General features: G+C 46.6%; 1 protein-coding gene across 2 annotated transcripts in view; it reads left to right on the top strand.

Annotated features, from left to right (window-relative positions):
- LOC137518023 (unconventional myosin-Ig-like) overlaps nt 1–17,569 on the top strand; it is a 221,986-nt gene that overhangs the window by 25,668 nt on the left and 178,749 nt on the right. For both annotated transcript variants that reach the window (XM_068235194.1, XM_068235195.1), the window contains exons 2-6: nt 1,007–1,215; nt 2,271–2,364; nt 2,685–2,850; nt 5,496–5,549; nt 6,897–6,986. In XM_068235194.1, the coding sequence (XP_068091295.1) occupies nt 1,007–1,215; nt 2,271–2,364; nt 2,685–2,850; nt 5,496–5,549; nt 6,897–6,986 (613 nt within the window). The remainder of the gene's footprint in view (nt 1–1,006; nt 1,216–2,270; nt 2,365–2,684; nt 2,851–5,495; nt 5,550–6,896; nt 6,987–17,569) is intronic.

Raw genomic sequence — 17,569 nt, 5'->3', positions numbered from 1 at the left:
TTTCCGCATGGCGTGATCGACAGGATCGGACGAAATGAATCGAAATTCGGCGTGTAGCGCGAACGATTGGCAGCAGATTCGATCCCAGTGATCAAATCTGCTGTCGAAACGGCGGTAAATCGGGCCAGTGTATGGCCAGCTTTAGGAGGTATGGTACAAATGAGGTTTAGATAGCCATTTATGCCCCTTCCCCCTATAAATAGCCATATGTGTCCCCCTCCCCCCCTCCCCCCCCCCATTTAGATAGCCAAATGTGCCCTCTGTCACCTTTCAGATAGCCAGCTGTGCGCCCCCCCTTAAAATAGACAAATGTGCACCCTTTAGATAGCCAGATGTGCCTGCTTTTTCTGCTGTTTTTAAAGCTTCTGTACTCCTCTGCAGACGTAGGGAGATAAACCAGGGTTCTTCAGGAAGCCAGCAAGCCACCTCTCACGCATGTGGGTGTGCGGCGCCGGCGACCATGCTGATCACCCTCACAGTGATCCATCCGGGGATATATGTTCCCCCTTGCCCCCCATAGCTATGCCTCTGACTCATAGGCCTCGATTCACTAAAGGGTGCTAACCTAGTAGCACGCCTAAAAGCTTTGGACGTGCAAACTACGGTGCTAAGTTGTTTGCACGTCTAAAGCTGTTACTGATCGCGCGTTAAGTTTAGTGGTGCGCGTGAAACGTCGCACTGTCCGCGTGTTAAATAGCTTATCAGGCTATTTAGCACGCGGACGTTGCAACGTTTCGCACGCACCGGTGCGACGTTTCTAAACTTTGCGTGTGCAAACTTTTGCGTGCGTATTAGGGGCACTTTGCACGCACTAAGGGGCTTTTTACTGGTGTGCTAACACTTAGCACCCTTTAGTGAATTAAGCCCAAGTGTCAACTGGCATTGTTTATTAGAGAATGAAGATGGCAGCCTCCATACTCCTCCTCTGGAGGATTAAAGTGACTTCTCTTCCTCGCCTATCTTTAGTAAACCGCCTGATTTGTGTCGCCGTTTTCTCTCCACGCAGGTTTGAACGTGGCAGAATCTACACGTATATCGGGGAGGTGGTGGTGTCGGTAAACCCCTATAAATCCATGGATCTGTATGGGAAGGAGATGATCGAGTTTTACCAAGGGAGAGAGCTGTACGAGAGACCGCCGCACCTGTACGCCATCGCCGACGCAGCGTACAAAGCCATGAAACGCCGAGCCAAGGACACCTGCATCGTCATATCAGGTAGCCTGTCATTGGGAATCAGTGCTAAAATATCCCTGAAGCCCCATCAGCCACCTGCACAGGATCAGGGTATCCATCAGATGTATTCCCTACCGGAAAAGGATTAAACCGGACCTGAATGCAGAACTTCCTCTCTGCTCTAAAAGAGAAGCAACAGCATAATAACCTTTAAATAAAAACATTTCATTGTTACAGCTGATACAAATCCTGCAATAAATCTGTAGTGCATCTACTTCCTGCTTTCATGGAAGCAGACATAGGGTTAACATCCTGTGTTTACAAATTAGCTGCCCTTCCGTGACTGCCAGCTGACACAGCTGAGAGATCAAATTACAACTTGTGATTAGTCACATATGGAGGGAATTAGTCAGGCTAAACTCTCTAAATACATACAGGGTGCATTTCTCTATGTTTTCCTTCTGTCCTGTGCAAGAGTTCAGGCCCACTTTAAAAGTGGGTCTCACCGGGGTAATGCTTGAGTATGAATTGAGATGATGGGATGTACCTTGAAAAATAAACAGAAACAACAGGTAGTTCAGCATGTACTGAAAATGGAGCAAATAGACGTAAACCCAACTCTCAGCAGTTGTGACTATGATATAATATTATCCAACTGAAGACAGTAGTTCCATGAATGAATTAATCATGTAGAAAATACCTGGCTAGGAGCCCAGAAACCAGCCACTTTCTGCTCCACAGACTGTCTGTGTTATAGACTGCAGTATCCCCAGAGAGATTCAGGCTGTGCCTTCTCCCTCTCAGTCTGAACAGCAGGATGAAGCAATCTGAGCAGAAGCCACACCCACAGAGCCGGAATCAAAGCCCTTTCCCTTTTGGTTATGTGATTACAATTTTAAGTTGAGATGTTTAACTGCGGGAACCTAATTTTACACAAAAATTGCCTTTGAGAACTCCGATTACTAAGCTGTTTGATCGTATTTTTAGATATGTGCCTGAGGATGGGCTCTCAAATGTAGGCCCTGATTTACTGTTCTCCTGAGAATGTAATTCTACCTCCACGGAAGCTGATGTGATGTGTGTTCTGCCTCCTACAGGTGAGAGTGGTGCTGGGAAGACAGAGGCCAGTAAATACATCATGCAGTACATTGCCGCCATCACCAACCCCACCCAGAGGGAGGAGGTAGAGAGGTAAGTTCCATATGCGACCGATGCATAGACACGGGAGCCCTGCCAAACGCTATTAGATAAAGCCATCTAAAGTTTTACAGGGGGGCCCAGTGATTTCTATTTACGCCCCTGCACACAATGCTCAATGCATTGCGCAAGTGTATGTGTGGGGCACAGAAAGTTTGTTGGCCTTTTGGGGCAATAAAAATGAGGTCAAGTTTTACCTAGGAACATCTAGCCAGAAATGCCCACCTATACAGACAGGACCATCATCATCATTCAGTCTGGCCAATAAATGGCCCGTTCTGGTGTGTCCTTCACAATGCCGCCATCTTCTCCAGGGTGAAGAATGTTCTCCTGAAGTCAAATTGCGTTCTGGAGGCGTTTGGAAATGCCAAGACCAACCGTAATGACAACTCCAGCAGATTCGGCAAATACATGGACATTAACTTTGACTTCAAGGGCGACCCAACAGGTGGTCACATCAACAACTATTTGCTGGAAAAGGTGAGAAAAGGTATACATAGGAATAACATAGCTGGGGTTTCAAACTTTCATAAGTGTCTTCTGGGCACCAAGTCATTAGTGTGCAGGATATCACGGCTACATTTAGACCGTGTTTTACCTAACCTAATCCTAAATCCCTCACACGCCCTCATGTGAAGCTCGTCTCCTCTCTTTTCCCTCACACTAACATTCCCAGGGCCGAAATTGTACATTTTACTGCCCGAGGCCCCGTCACCAGTCCCCTCCCCCCGTGCTGTGCTCTACCATCCTGTGTGCTTCTCCATCCTGTGCTCCACTGTTCGCCCTGTGGAAGCAGTGTAGCCACCGACTGGGTCTGTAACCACTGTGGTTTACACATTTGGCTGTTTAATTGCCTGAGTGTGCCTGCCAGCTGCCCGCCCCTTGCTTCCTGCTGCACTAGGCCATGGCCTTTGCGACCTTGCCTCAAATCTGTTCATGAACATTCCCTAAATCTTCCTTGTTCTAACCTTGCCCGTCTCCTATACCGAACAACCACCTTACCCCTTGCCTCTGCCTAACATTAATCTTCCCTTCTCTGCTTTATTCTGCCCTCTCTCAACCTAACCTTCTCTTCTCTCTGTCTAACCCAGGGGTGTCAAACTCAAGCACAAAGTGGGCTGAAATTGTACACTGGGACCTAGTCGCGGGCCAACCTCAATGTCTACTGGCCACCTTCCCCCCGTATAAAGTTCCCAGGTGTCTAATGGTCCCCTCCAAAACCCTATACAGTTTCCTGGTGTTTAGTGTTACTTCTTCCCCTATACAGTTCCTTGGTGTCTAGAGGCCCCCATCCTCACATATACAGTTCCATGGTGTCTATTGCCCTCTCTGTCTCCCCTATACAGTTCCCTGGTGTTTAGTGATTTTCCCCTCCCTCCCCATATGCCTTTGGGGTGGTGGTCTGAAAAATTCCCTGCTCTCCAACACCAACTCTTTCCTCTCTGCTTAAAGGACCACTATTGAGAAAAAATGTTATATATATATATATATATGTATATATATATATATATATATATATATATATATATTTAGCCCCATCATATATATACCTCATATCATATATATCCCCCATATAAACTCCATCACCGGTGAGAGATCACCATGGCCAGTCGGAGGGAAAGCTTTGGCACGTGACCAATCATTTGGGGGTGCTGGCACCAGACTGGCCAATTACAGCCGCCCACTGCTCCTTTTTCTAACTGGTGCTGATGGTCTTACAGGTGCCACCACGGCACTGTCAACAATGGCCAATCACTGCACTCGATCAGCAGCAGTGACCTATCAGATGTCTTCTGACCCTTGCTTGATATAGGCTTTTGCAATTTATTTAGAGCGCAATATATTGGCTATTTTTTTTTGCCCTTTTGATATTTTCACACTATGCTGGATCCCGTGTGTGTGTGTGTGTAGTGTGTGTGTGTGTGTAGTGTGTGTGTGTGTGTAGTGTGTGTATTGTGTGTGTAGTGTGTGTGTGTGTGTGTGTGTGTGTGTGTGTGTGTGTGTGTGTGTGTGTGTGTGTGTGTGTTTGGGGGGGGATTAGCACAGAAAGTTTGTTGGCCTATTGGGGTGGGGAAATAAAAATGCCTGTGAGATCATCAGTACCAGGTAGAAAAAGGAGCAGTGGGCGGCTGTGATTGGCCGGTCTGGTGCCAGCACCCCGGCCTGATTGGTCACATGCCAAAGCTTTCCTATGGTGATCGCTCCCCAGTGATGGGTTTTTACCGTAGCAAGCCCTATTTAAGGGCGGCAAGTGCCACTGGTCGAATGAGGACAGGGATTAGGGGCTGCCTAGATGAGGAGGGTAGTATGTGTGCCAGGAAGGCGGGAGGGAAAGCAGAGAGGAGGCAGGCGCCAGATGGTCCAAACTGTTCATCCAAACGCCACCGCCTAGATCCGCCTGAATCATTCAGGTGACTTCATGGTAGGCTTGGGCATAGCAATCACCCGGGCGACCCCTGCCATCGCAGTGGGGTCCAGAGGCTTTGGGGGCCACTCCCTCCCCCTAACTGCAAGTGCAGCCAATTAGCAAAGAAACCTCCTCAGTCACTCTCCAAAACCATGTGCAGGAGTGTGTGTAATGTTTTCCTGCTTCCAGAGGCTGCTTTACAGCAGAACACTCTCTGCTGCTATTCGCCGGCTCCCAATCCTGTGGGGTTCGGGGACCAAAGGGGCCCCATGCTATGATTTTTGCAGGGGGGGGGGGCTATTAAGTATAGGTATGCCCCTGATGGTAGGTCTGCCATTTGTATAATGCCAACCTCTTTCCTTCTCCTCTGCCTAAACCAAACATCTCCCGCCTTACGGTAACTTCCCACCTCTCCTCTGTGTTGTCCTAACCTCAACCTTCTCCTCTGACTTACACACTAACCTCCCCCTTTCCTTTGCCTACACCTAACTTTTCCACTTTTTTCTCCCTAAACCTAAACTTGCCCCCTCGCCTCTGCCTAACTATAACCTCCCACCTCTTCCCTTCCTAACATTACTCTTCACCACTGTCCCCTATCACTTTGCACAATGTTATATGGTGATAGAATTTGGAAGCCGCCCATCACACCACACTAGAAAGTGATTCTGGTATTGACTGGAGAAAACAAAATAGGAGCTAAATCTCTTTTTCCTTCCAGTCTCGAGTCCTCAAGCAGCAGCCGGGAGAGAGAAACTTCCATTCATTCTACCAGGTGAGCAACTATATGAGCCTTACTAACTGGTCACTCCAATATAAATGATGATGTATTAACCAGTGAGAAGGCCACAGTACAATTAGATATAGTGATTTAAGTTACTCTCAGTTTTAGCTGGTGTTGCTAAGTTAGTCTTTACTTAACCAATTTTTGAAATCTTTTATCACCAGTTGGGTTACAGTAGATGGACAGGGAGACTTGAAGCTAATAGAATGACAGAAGGTTTTGGGGTACAATACAGGGACAGAGGAAATGGAGATACAGTGGAAGGCCAGAAGGGACTGGGGTACTAGAGAGCTATAGACAGGATTGGGGTTCAGTATGACAGAGACAAATGAGGGTACAAGGGAACTGAATTCAATAGGACAGAGGAGATTGGGGTACAATAGAGGGAATTTAATTGAGTTCAGTAGGACAGAGGGGATTAGGGTATAATAGAGGGAATTGAGTTCAGTAGGACAGAGCAGATTGGGGTACAATAGAGGGAATGGAGTTCAGTAGGACAGAGGGGATTGGGGTACAATAGAGAGAATTGGGATCAGTAGGACAGAGGGGATTGGGGTACAATAGAGAGAATTGGGATCAGTAGGACAGAGGGGATTGGGGTACAATAGAGAGAATTGGGATCAGTAGGACAGAGGGGATTGGGGTACAATAGAGAGAATTGGGATCAGTAGGACAGAGGGGATTGGGGTACAATAGAGAACATTGGGTTCAGTAGGACAGAGGGGATTGGGGTACAATAGAGAACATTGGGTTCAGTAAAACAGAGGGGTTTGGGGTACAATGGAGGGACAAAAAGACTGGGCTGTAATAGAGGAAACTTGTACATTAGGATACAATGAAAGTGAAGAGGGAGTGGGGCAAGGAGGGAATTGTAGCACAGTAGAGAGGGCTGGAGATCAGCAGTTGCTTGAAGCCTAGTGGGTGTCAAAGGACCCACCTGCCACCTTCTTTGACTCTCTCCACTTCAGCTTACCGAAAGGACCACAAGGTGGGCCCAAATCTACTACCTTGCTTAGGGCCTCATTACATCTTAATTCATCTCTGCTGGAGATGAAAGGAAGTAAGGTACAGGGGTACTTTGGAAGTAGAGAGGGGATTGTGGAATAATAATGGAGATTGGAGTTCAGTAGGACAGAGGTGATTGGGGTAGAATAGAGGGATAAAAAAGAGCTACGCTATGATAGAGGCACAGAATGGATTGGGTGTACAACAGAGGGACAGAAGGTCTATGCATACCATAGTGGAGAGAGTGAATTGGGGTACATTAGACAGTTGGCAACTCCAGTTCTGACTTCCTTTTATAAATGTTGCTATTATAATTATTATTTTATCTTCCAGCTGCTACTGGGGGCTCCAGAGGCCTTACTGAGCTCCTGCCACCTACAAAGAGACCCTGCATTCTACGTCTTCACCAGAGAGGGCGCCAGTGTAAGTGTTGGTTAGTGCTGCCTAGCCTATGCGGAATATGAAAACTCATTAATCCATTCATTTTTTTGTGACTTTTGGTGACATTTAGGAATCTAAAAGCAGTAATCATTTAATGTTTTGGGTTCTGAAATTAATACGCACAAGAGCTAGTCACCAAGCTAGTTTAGTCCTGCAAGGTGTCCCCACCAAGCCAGCCCTCTCATGCTGTTCCATACACAGAACTAGCAGAGATGTCATAAGGCATATCTAATCGGGAGTCTTTATTGGGCTGTAAACATTTTACAAAGGAAGGAGCACATTATTCTCAGGGAGCGATCAATTTTTACATGAACAACATTTTATAAAAAATGGGCCACGTCCCTCTAGCACCTGCCCTAGTTTAGCTTAAAGAGAACCTGAACTGAAAATTAAAAGTCAAAATAAACATAAACACGTCATAGAAAAGGAAGCTGAGAAAAGTTTCTCTCAGTGGATATAAAACAAACTTTTATTCAAAACAAGGCAAAGTAGGTACAGAAGTCGAACACTCACATAAGGAGGGTCCTATGCCTCTATAGGACCCTCTCCTAGAAACCTCGCTTCCCACCCTTGTGATACTCTGAGCCAAAAAACACGATCAGTGGTGTCAGTGGTGCCCGGCCCGCTCTCGTCCCAACTTTTCTCCGCTTCCTTTTCTTGAGTGCATTCAGCTGCACTATAAGAACGCAGAGTTAAAGAGAACCTTCGGACTAAAAATCGACTCAGCAGCACTGAAAAGGCTTCGTGTTTCTTTAACAGTTTCACAGCATCAGAACTTTGTTTCTCTTATACAAGCCTTATTTTTAGCTGCACGGAAGAAAACTGCCCGGGCATTTTTCCCCTGATGCTGTGCAAAGCATGATGGGATTTCTGATTTTGTTGTTCTCGTTCTGCTGTTTTAGTGCAATTTTTTTTTTTTTTTTTATATTTTGAATTTGACATTTGAAGCCTAGCGTGTGCAGTTGGGAGGGGTTATCAGGACACAGGACAGTTGGAACTGTGTCTCCTGCTCCTTGTCACCTCCTTTCAACCAAAAAGATGGCTGCACCCATGACAAAGATGGCTGCCCCCATGACAAAGATGGCTGCCCCCATGACAAAGATGGCAGCCCCCATGAATCACAAACATTTGTCTGTTCTTTTAAAACAGGGTGGGTAAGAGATTATATTACCTATTTATTCTAATTAACATAACTAATGTAACTTGATGACAGCATGTTTGTTTAGGCTGAAGTTCCCCTTTAATACTGAGGGTACCTCTGGCTACCTAATACTAAGGGGCACCTCTAGCTAATAAATACTGAGGGTACCTCTGGCTACCTAATGCTAAGGGCCACCTGTAGCTGCCTATGACAGGCAAGGGAAGTAAGGGAGAAGTGACAGCTGGGACAGCCAGCACACTTGCAGTGAAGTCTAGGGTGCCAGGACATCTGTGCCTATAGGCTTCTGTGTGGTAAATCCAGGCCTGCTCACCTCACCACCAGTTCCTCTCAGAAGCTCACCATTTCCTTCTTACAACGATTCCTTCCAGCTCTGACAACATTTTGTCAGAACTGAAATATACCAGTTGCTGTCAGTTATTTATCAGTTGCTGTCAGTTACAACTGAATATGCAAGGTAATGTCCATGTTTCCCTATGGCTCAACTGGGCGATATTACAGTTTGACAGTGTGCCGACCAAAAAGCTGTTATGGAGTAATGGCCATTTTAAAAATGGAGGACAGAGAATTCCATTGATCACAATGGAAAAATAGGGTGCAGGAGAGGGGAAAGAGATTAATGAGTAGACTACACAGGAGGTAAGTATGACATGTTTATAACAAGATAGTGAGAGGCGCTCCATGCAAGATAAAGGAGAGCAAATAACTTTGTGCTGCTTTAACAACCAGCTCCGCTGCTGTGGTAAGGGTAGATCCTATTCACCTTTGCAAGATAACACAGCGCCAAGACTTATGTTGTTATGAGCTTGCATATGCTTCCATCCACCTCCAGAGATTTGCACCTTAAGTATCTAGAGGTGCCCCTGACTAAAGAGTGATGTCGCCAGTGGAATGTCGAGAGCTGGGTGAGTAACCTCTCATTTACAGTCTCATCAGGACTCTGCACAGGGAAGTAGGGAGTGATGTGCTCAGGGAGGCAAGTGAGCCGCCTTTCCTTCATCAGACGCCTATAGGCACGTGCCTACAGTGCCTTATGCTAAATCCGGCCCTGGAGGTAAGGTATGTAATATTCACTTGCAGCTACATCAAGTATTTATTTTAAATAATTTTACTCAGTTCAGGTTGCCTTTAAACCTGCTAAACTTCAGATATACTTGCACGAGCTCACTGGCTCCAGCCTGCTGATCACCTGACATCTAACTGCTAAACAGTAACCAGCACAACTGCCATCTACGTGTTTACTATTTACCTGCATCAGTGTTTTACTTCAGCTTACATCTGGAAATATGCCTGAAGAAGGGGGGCTAGATCACAGAAAGCTTGCATCATTTAATTTTATCAGTTAGCCATTAAAAGGTATTACTTTTACAAGACTTTGAGTTTTCTACCTAAATAATTTGTTTGGCTAACACAGTACAGGAACTTTTTTGTTACTCCCCCATCCCAAAAACATACAGATACAGTAAGTTAGGCCTCTTTTCCATGGACAGTTGAACTGTGTGCTCAGCAAGCAGTTACCAGGCAGCAGTGAGAAGATATCTGGCAGCAACAAGCAGTTACCAGACGGCGGTGAGAAGTTGTGAGAGCTTGAGAGGCATTTCACTGCCAATCAACTGTCCGTGTAAAAGAGGCCTTAATTGGCTTCCCCCTAAATTGGCCCTAGACTACGATACACACCACACGATACATACATAGACATATTACCATAGCTCCCATCTGTCAATCTTTTGGAGGGACAGTCCCTCTTTGGGAGCCCTGTCACTCTGTCCCTCTTTCCTCCTCATTTCTCCCTCTTTCAGGACTTTGTCCCTCTTTCTATGTAAATATATAGATTTCTCTACTAAAAAAATGTGGTTGATTAACTCTAAACTTTATTCCCATCCAAAGGATACGTCCAGGCAGATTAAAAAAATCAAAATACACTTACCTGGGGCTTCCTCCAGCCCGTGGCAGCCGTCTTGTGCCCTCGCTGCAGCTCCGGTGGCTCCCGGTGTCCTCCGCTGCAGAAGCGGTCTAGCCGATGTCATCGGGATTGTACTGCGCAGTACAATCCTGATGACGTCAGCCAGGCCACGTGACCTGCGCCGTGGAGCGCACAAGATGCCAACCCAGAAGCCGAGCTGGCGTGGTCGGCTTCTGCAGAGGAGGTTACCAGGCGGAGGACACCGGGAGCCACCAGAGCTGCGGTGAGGGCACAGGATGGCTGCCAGGGGTTGGAGGAAGCCCCAGGTAAGTGGATTTTTTCATTTTTAAATCTGTCTGGATGTATCCTTTAAATTGATATATTACTAATTTTAAAATGTTAATATGAAGGAAAATGAACCTGGATAGAAAGGACCAGTGTGGTTTGAATTATAAAGCGGCATATTTTTCTCATGAAATCTTTATGGTATGCGTGACTAGGGGTGTGACGGTGGTGTGATCAGGGGTGTGGCAGGCCGTGGCTTAAAGGGATACTGTAGGGGGGTCGGGGGAAAATGAGCTGAACTTACCCGGGGCTTCTAATGGTCCCCCGCAGACATCCTGTGTTGGCGCAGCCACTCAGCGATGCTCCGGCCCCGCCTCCAGTTCACTTCTGGAATTTCTGACTTTAAAGTCAGAAAACCACTGCGCCTGCACACCCGTGTCCTCGCTCCCGCTGATGTCACCAGGAGTGTACTGCGCAGACACAGACCATACTGGGCCTGTGCAGTACGCTCCTGGTGACATCAGCAGGAGCGAGGACACGGCAACGCAGGCGCAGTGGTTTTCTGACTTTAAAGTCTGAAATTCCAGAAGTGAAGCGGAGGCGGGGCCGGAGCATTGGGGAGTGGCTGCGCCAACACAGGATGTCTGCGGGGTACCGTTAGAAGCCCCGGGTAAGTTCAACTCATTTTCCCCTGACCCCCCCTACAGTGTCCCTTTAAGTGTCCCTATTACTCATCGCAAAAATTTGGGAGGTATGATATTACTATGGTAGGGATTAGATTGTGAGCCCCTCTGAGGGACAGTTAAGTGACAAAACAATATACTCTGTACAGCACTGTGGAATATTTCAGGACTTTATAAATACTAAATAATAATAATCCTTACTATTTATTGCACAATACTGTGTATTGTTTTTGCACTAATAATCCTATTCACAAGAATAATAATAATGACAATAATAATAATAATAACAACAATCATGCAGTATAATACATACAATATAATCGCTGTTGCATTTATGCTGTTATGCCTGTAATTTCTGCATCTAGCCACCAGGTGGCGCTCTGAGCTCACCTCCCTCGCTGCAGACAGCTGCAGGGTCACATCATTTCACATTTTGTCACATCATTATTCTCCCTGATGATAATGTGCTTATTACAGGAATAATAAATGTGAAATGCGGAATTTCTCTTTGGGTGTAAACAAAGGCATCCGGCCAGACATGAGGAGGGGAATAATAATCAGGGCTGTGCCTCATTGCTGGTGCCTCACTATTGCCAGGGGCGGTGCAGAGGTGATATGGCTGTGTGGGTACCAGTGACAGAACATAGATCCTTCTCCACCTCACACCCCAACATCATCGCTTATCATGTTATTCCCATTCCGAGTGTCTCTGGAAGGGAAGGCGTTATGGCCTCTGTACATGTGGGCTTTTTTGTGACCTGTTACGTGTACGGATGTGTGCAGGCCTGACATGTGACCAAGACACATAGGCCTCATTTCACTAATGGTGGCCACTAATGATCCAATCTTTTTCATCCATTCTTACCAATTCTATGTAATATAAGGTAACTGCCTTAATTACCCATTCAATATATTCACTCAATTTACGCTTATACTACATAGATTTGGTAAAATTGGATGAAACAAATTGGATCATTAGTGGCCACCTTAAGAATTACCACATTCGACTTGCCAAATGCCAATTCACTAAATCTATTAGGCTGGGTTCAAATATGACATAGCGTGAAAAAGGTGCGTTTGCGTTTTTGAATCTCGTTTTTTTTTATTGCGTTTTGCATTTGTGAATTGCAGGTGCGATTTTACAGCGTTTGTTTGCGTTTTTGGTGTGTTTGCGGTCCGCCAATTGAAAACGCTGTTGCGTTTTGTATGCGTATTGCATGCGTTTTGTATGCGTTTTGTATGCGTTTTGAATGCATTTTTTTCCTGCCCTTTAATCCTAAATAATCAGGACGTAAAGAAGAAGTAAAAATACATCATCAACATTTAAAAACCAATAAAACGCATAAAAAAAGCATTTAAAACGCTATGCGTCACCATTGATATTCATTATGTGCGCAGCCAGCCTGAATAATATGCAACACTACCAGCGTCGGCGAAACGCATATTGTAAATCTCAAGTGCAACATAGCATCTTCAGCGTCTTATAGACTAACGTCTTATAGACGCCAGCGTTTCTGCTATCTGTGCACCCAGCCTTACCACACTGAAAATTAGAATTACCGACCAGTGAGGTAAATTAACGACTTGTGCGGTAATTGCCTCAAGAAATTGCGATTCACAAAGATTAACGCATTCGGTAAATCGGACAACAGTGTTCGGTATTTTTCTCTAGCTCTGACCGGCCGATAACTCACTGGGCTTGATTCACAAGAGAGTGCTAACTGTTAGCACAGCCGTTTTCGCGTTTGCGCGCGATAGCGACTTTTTGAGCGCAATTAAACATTTTTGCGCACAAACGCAAATTTTCGTTTTCGCGCGAACATTTGCATTTGCGCCCGAAAACGTTTAGTTGCGTCTGAAAAATCGTGATCGCGCGCAAACGCGAAAATTCACGCGAAAACGGCCGTGCTAACAGTTAGCACTCTTTTGTGAATCAAGCCCACTGTCTCTATGCGGTAACACTGACAGACAGCCAATAGGGAGAGCCACACAGCCCTGCTTCTCACCCTGATTTGATCCGACATGGTAGAAGGCAGGTCTCCACTCCCACAGAGCAAGGGAAGGAGACCTTTTAAAAGGCTTTTCTGCACAGTGTTGCCAACTCGTCAGTAAGGAAAGTAGCTATTGGCTGTCCTAGAAGTCGCTGGATGACGTCATCACGTAATTTGCATAACGGCTCCACCCCCGACCCCGCCTCCCACACATCATCCAGCGACCTGTCACCTGACGTCACCTGCAAGAGCGCCTGCGATGGGAGCAGGGAGGGGCTAGTGTGAGTGACGTCCCCTGACTGGAAGTGCGGTGATTGGTTGCCCCGTACTGGGCGGCTACCAGCGGCTTGATGGGAGGGGGACTCCTGCGAGAGGACGGGCGGCGGGCCTAATATGTGAGTGCTTTGGGATGGGGGAGGGAAGTCGCCAGATTTGTCGCTTTTTAGAAAAACTGTCGCTAGAGGGACTTGAAAAGCCGCTAAATATAGTGACGAAGTCGCTAAGTTGGCAACACTGTTTCTGCATCCCTGGCATACAGCAGAGCTCCCCCTGGTGGCTGCAGCACATCAGAAGGGATGTTGGGGATCCACTGGACATACTCACAGCTTCCTGCCTCCCCGGTGACCGGCTACACAGCTGGACACTTACCGAACAGGGCTTAGTGAATTGAAGCATGTTTGTTTGGTAAATTACCGAACTTCTGCCTCATGTGGAAGTGAATGAAAAGTGTTAAATACCTAAATGATTTTTACCAAACTGCCTTTTGTGAATTGAGGACATCGGGGGAAATCTACATCTAGTTATTATAGGCAGTTCTTCTATGAAGAAACGTTAATCACATGATTCCGGGAGGCAAGAGGCGGCTCCCCTCCCCAAATGTCCCCTCCTCACACTCCCGGTCTTCCCCTCCCTAGATGCGCGGTACTGCTTCACTCACCTACTCTCAGAGTTCCAGTGATGGGGATGATCCAGCGATCTCCATCTGACCGTCCAGCATTCTGTATCCATGGCTACAGCGGTGCCTCATGTGACCTGTAGGGATAATCAGAAATGCCCATTTTCGATTCCGCAGAGATTCTGATTTCCGAAAATTTCCGATTTTCGAGAAGTATGTTATTTTTCATTTTTTGCATCAGAGAATGATGTGCTACTCCAAAACCATAATCGGAACTGTTAGATTTCTACCGTATATACTCGACGTCGCCGACGTCATCAGGTCTGTACTGCGCAGGCGTAGTAGTTCTGCGCCTGCGCAGTACAGACCTGATGACGTCGGCGGGACCACGTTACCCGCGCCGTGGAGCGCACAAGAAGCCGACCCAGAAGCCGAGCTGGCGAGGTCGGCTTCTGCAGTGAAGGGCACCGGGAGCCACCGGAAGCTGCGGCAAGGGCACAGGACAGCTGCCAGGGGCTGGAGGAAGCCCCAGGTTAAGTGGATTTTAATTTTATATTTTGCTTGGACCATTGCTTTAAGTGCAGCCAATACCTCCTCCAGGCCCCCAAGTGCTGCAATTATTCACCCCCCCTTCCTGAAGCCCAGTATTTCCCTCCTGCCCCTTTCCTTGTTGCATTTCCTTTCCTCAAAGTATCACTTGCCACAGGGTATTGTCACTACTAGTACACACATTACTCAGTGTGCTCAGTGCTGCCAGTGACTCGTGTATAAGCTGACCCCTATACTTTTATGAAGTGAATCAGACCTAAATGTCTAGACTTATACTTGAGTATATATAGTACTACCTCCTGTAAGTGACAGCAACATAAAAAGCAGCCACATAAAAAAGTAATAAATAGCGCATTTTATTCTGGGAGAAATTTACTTTTTATAGTGCTGCAGTAGGTTTCAGGATATAAAATCTACGTCCTGCATTAAAAATAACCGTGCAGGTGCTTGTGTTAAAACTGAATGGGCTTGATTCACAAAGCGGTGCTAACCTATTTAGAACGTCTAAAGTCTTTAGACGTGCTAACCAGGGTGTTATGTAGGTTAGCACCGGATTTCTCAATTGAGAAAACCGGTGCTAACCTACTTAGCACTTTGGTTAGCGCGCCTTAAGACTTTAGACGTGCTAAGTAGGTTAGCACCGCTTTGTGAATCAAGCCCAATGATTGCTGCTAGCAATAGCAATAATCATTCATTAAAGTTAGACAAAAAAAAAAGTGTTAAAACTAAAAAAAAATAAAAATGAAAAATTAAAGTGACATGGTCCCAATAAAATAGTGTTTTTTTTAAAAAAAATCCCCAGTTAAGTTTTAACTCCAGGCTAGCCTATTAACCCATTGTTAACCCCTGCAATACCTATACCTGTTTACAAACTTTTAATAATTATCGCTTGTAGCGATCAGATGCGATTGCTGAGGTGAAAGTTTGGGGCCCCGATGTTCTACCGGTGTACTGTTCTGTCGTCGCCTAGCGATGCATCTATACAGCACTATGACCCCTGAAGTGTCGCCAGTGGCGTAGTTAAGGAGCTGTGGGCCCCGATGCAAGTTTTAAAATGGGGCCCCCAAGTAGGGCTGCTCAAATCTGGATCTGGGAGATACCCGGACAGTTGCTATCCGGATATCTCCCAGTAAACCTGTGCGGGGTGGGCGTGGGGGGGTCAATCTCACCTGTCTGACGTCTTCATCGTCCGTCCCTCGGCGCCTCCCACGATGAGGTCCACGCGCATCACGTGACTACAAACACTTCCTCCTTCAACCCGGAAGGAGGAAGTGTTTGTAATCACGTGACCGCCGCTTGGACCGCATCGTGGGAAGTGCCGATGGACGGACCGAAGAAGACGTCAGACAGGTGAGATTTACCCCTCCCCTGCCCACCCCGCACAGGTTTACTGGGAGATATCCGTATAGAACTACCCGGATGTCTCCCGGATCGGATTTGAGCAGCCCTGCCCCCAAGCACTCTATGCATAACAATTGATACGGCGTGCCAAAACCTGCCAATGGCAACTACAGTGTCAGAGGTGTAAGAAGGGGATGGGAAATAGCTTGTTAATGGTTACCACTATTCAAAGTATCTATAGAAGTAAATATTATGAGCACAGGACCAATAGATAGCTAATACTGTAGTTGAGGGAGGGCCCTTTTGGCCCAAGGGCCCCCGATGTGGTCGCAACCTCTACAACCCCTATTGCTACGCCTCTGCCTTGGAGTTCCATGACCTGTACAGAAACTGATGACCTCTGACTTTCACGAAACTCGAGAAAGCTCCGCTATACCTTTGTATTATACAGTAGAAATTATTCTCTCAATACGCCGCTTCCCGCTGACATCTGGCCCATCATAGCGGGAACCTGCATCGATATTTCACAGTCCATCTGAAGAGCTTCAGTCCGCCATTCATCTTCCCCGGCCTTCCAGCGTTCCGCCGCTGCCGCTTCTCCCCGTGACAGAAAATAATGCCGAACGATTCATGAATTATGAAACATCCGCAACCATGCTTCTCTGCGGAGGTCAGAAGTTCAAGAACATCGTGCAGAAGCTGAGCGGGAGAGTGGCAGATAAAGATGATGAGAAAGTGGCCTTTCTATATAAAGGATGGCTAGAATGCCGTATAGATCAAATACACTGATGCCTGAACATCCGAAATGCCATCGTCATTCATCTGCACCACTCCTAGCAGAAGAGCAACTGGAAGGGATTGATACTGTGTCCTGTGCTGACTGGCTGATGGACTCAGGACTACACTTCCCATGACCCCTAGCGGTGACCGATAGAGTCCTAGCTGGTCATCTTAACTCTCTGTGGTCAGCACTGCAGTTACAAATCAGGAGACTCTTCTCTTATTGCCTCCGCTCAGTGTGTAATACAGGAGTTTGCCCCTTTTCCATCTGCCCCAGCGTGTGTTTAAAAGCCATATATCGCATTACTCTGGTCTACCTGCAATAAGAAACCACCTCTCCCTGTATTTTTATTTAGCACTGTGCAATGGCTCTTCAGAGTTCATATGTGTCCTAACTCTGGCCCTATAACATGTATAATGCAAGCATGATGCAAGCATAGAATGCATCAACCTATCACACAGATTAGGAGCACATATTCTAATTCCCTCTCATGGCACAGACAGGATACGTACTCCTAATCTTTTGCTAGGCTGATGCTCTAACGATTGGTGTCAGCACGCAGAGAGAATCTGATTATTGGTGATCTGCAGTATCACCAAAAATACAGATATATACCTGATTATTGATGATCTGCAGAATCACCGATAATACAGATATATTGCTAACCTCTGGACACCTGAGGTGTGTGAGTGTTTGGAGTAACAGTAGAAATTGGACCACCGGGGTAGCAGGTGGTCCAATAAGTAGAGACAGACTCTACTGCAGTCAAGGACTCCAGGAGAAGGAGACTCTGACTGGTTTAGCAGCAGTGTCCCCTCTGAGAAGCAGAGGGCCCCTGCAGGGAGGCTGAGCACCCAAGGGGTGGGTGACAGCCAGAAGGGTTGGGCAGGCCGGGTCGGCAACACACTGACAGATAAAGTAAAAAAACGGTAAGCTGATTCGGTATCCAGGGCAAGCAGGGTTTGGCAACGGAATATC

The sequence above is a fragment of the Hyperolius riggenbachi genome, chromosome 5, assembly GCF_040937935.1.
Source record: "Hyperolius riggenbachi isolate aHypRig1 chromosome 5, aHypRig1.pri, whole genome shotgun sequence".
Classification (NCBI taxonomy): Eukaryota; Metazoa; Chordata; class Amphibia; order Anura; family Hyperoliidae; genus Hyperolius; species Hyperolius riggenbachi.
Note: the sequence above shows the minus strand (reverse complement) of the source record. Positions and strands in the feature narration are given on the sequence as shown.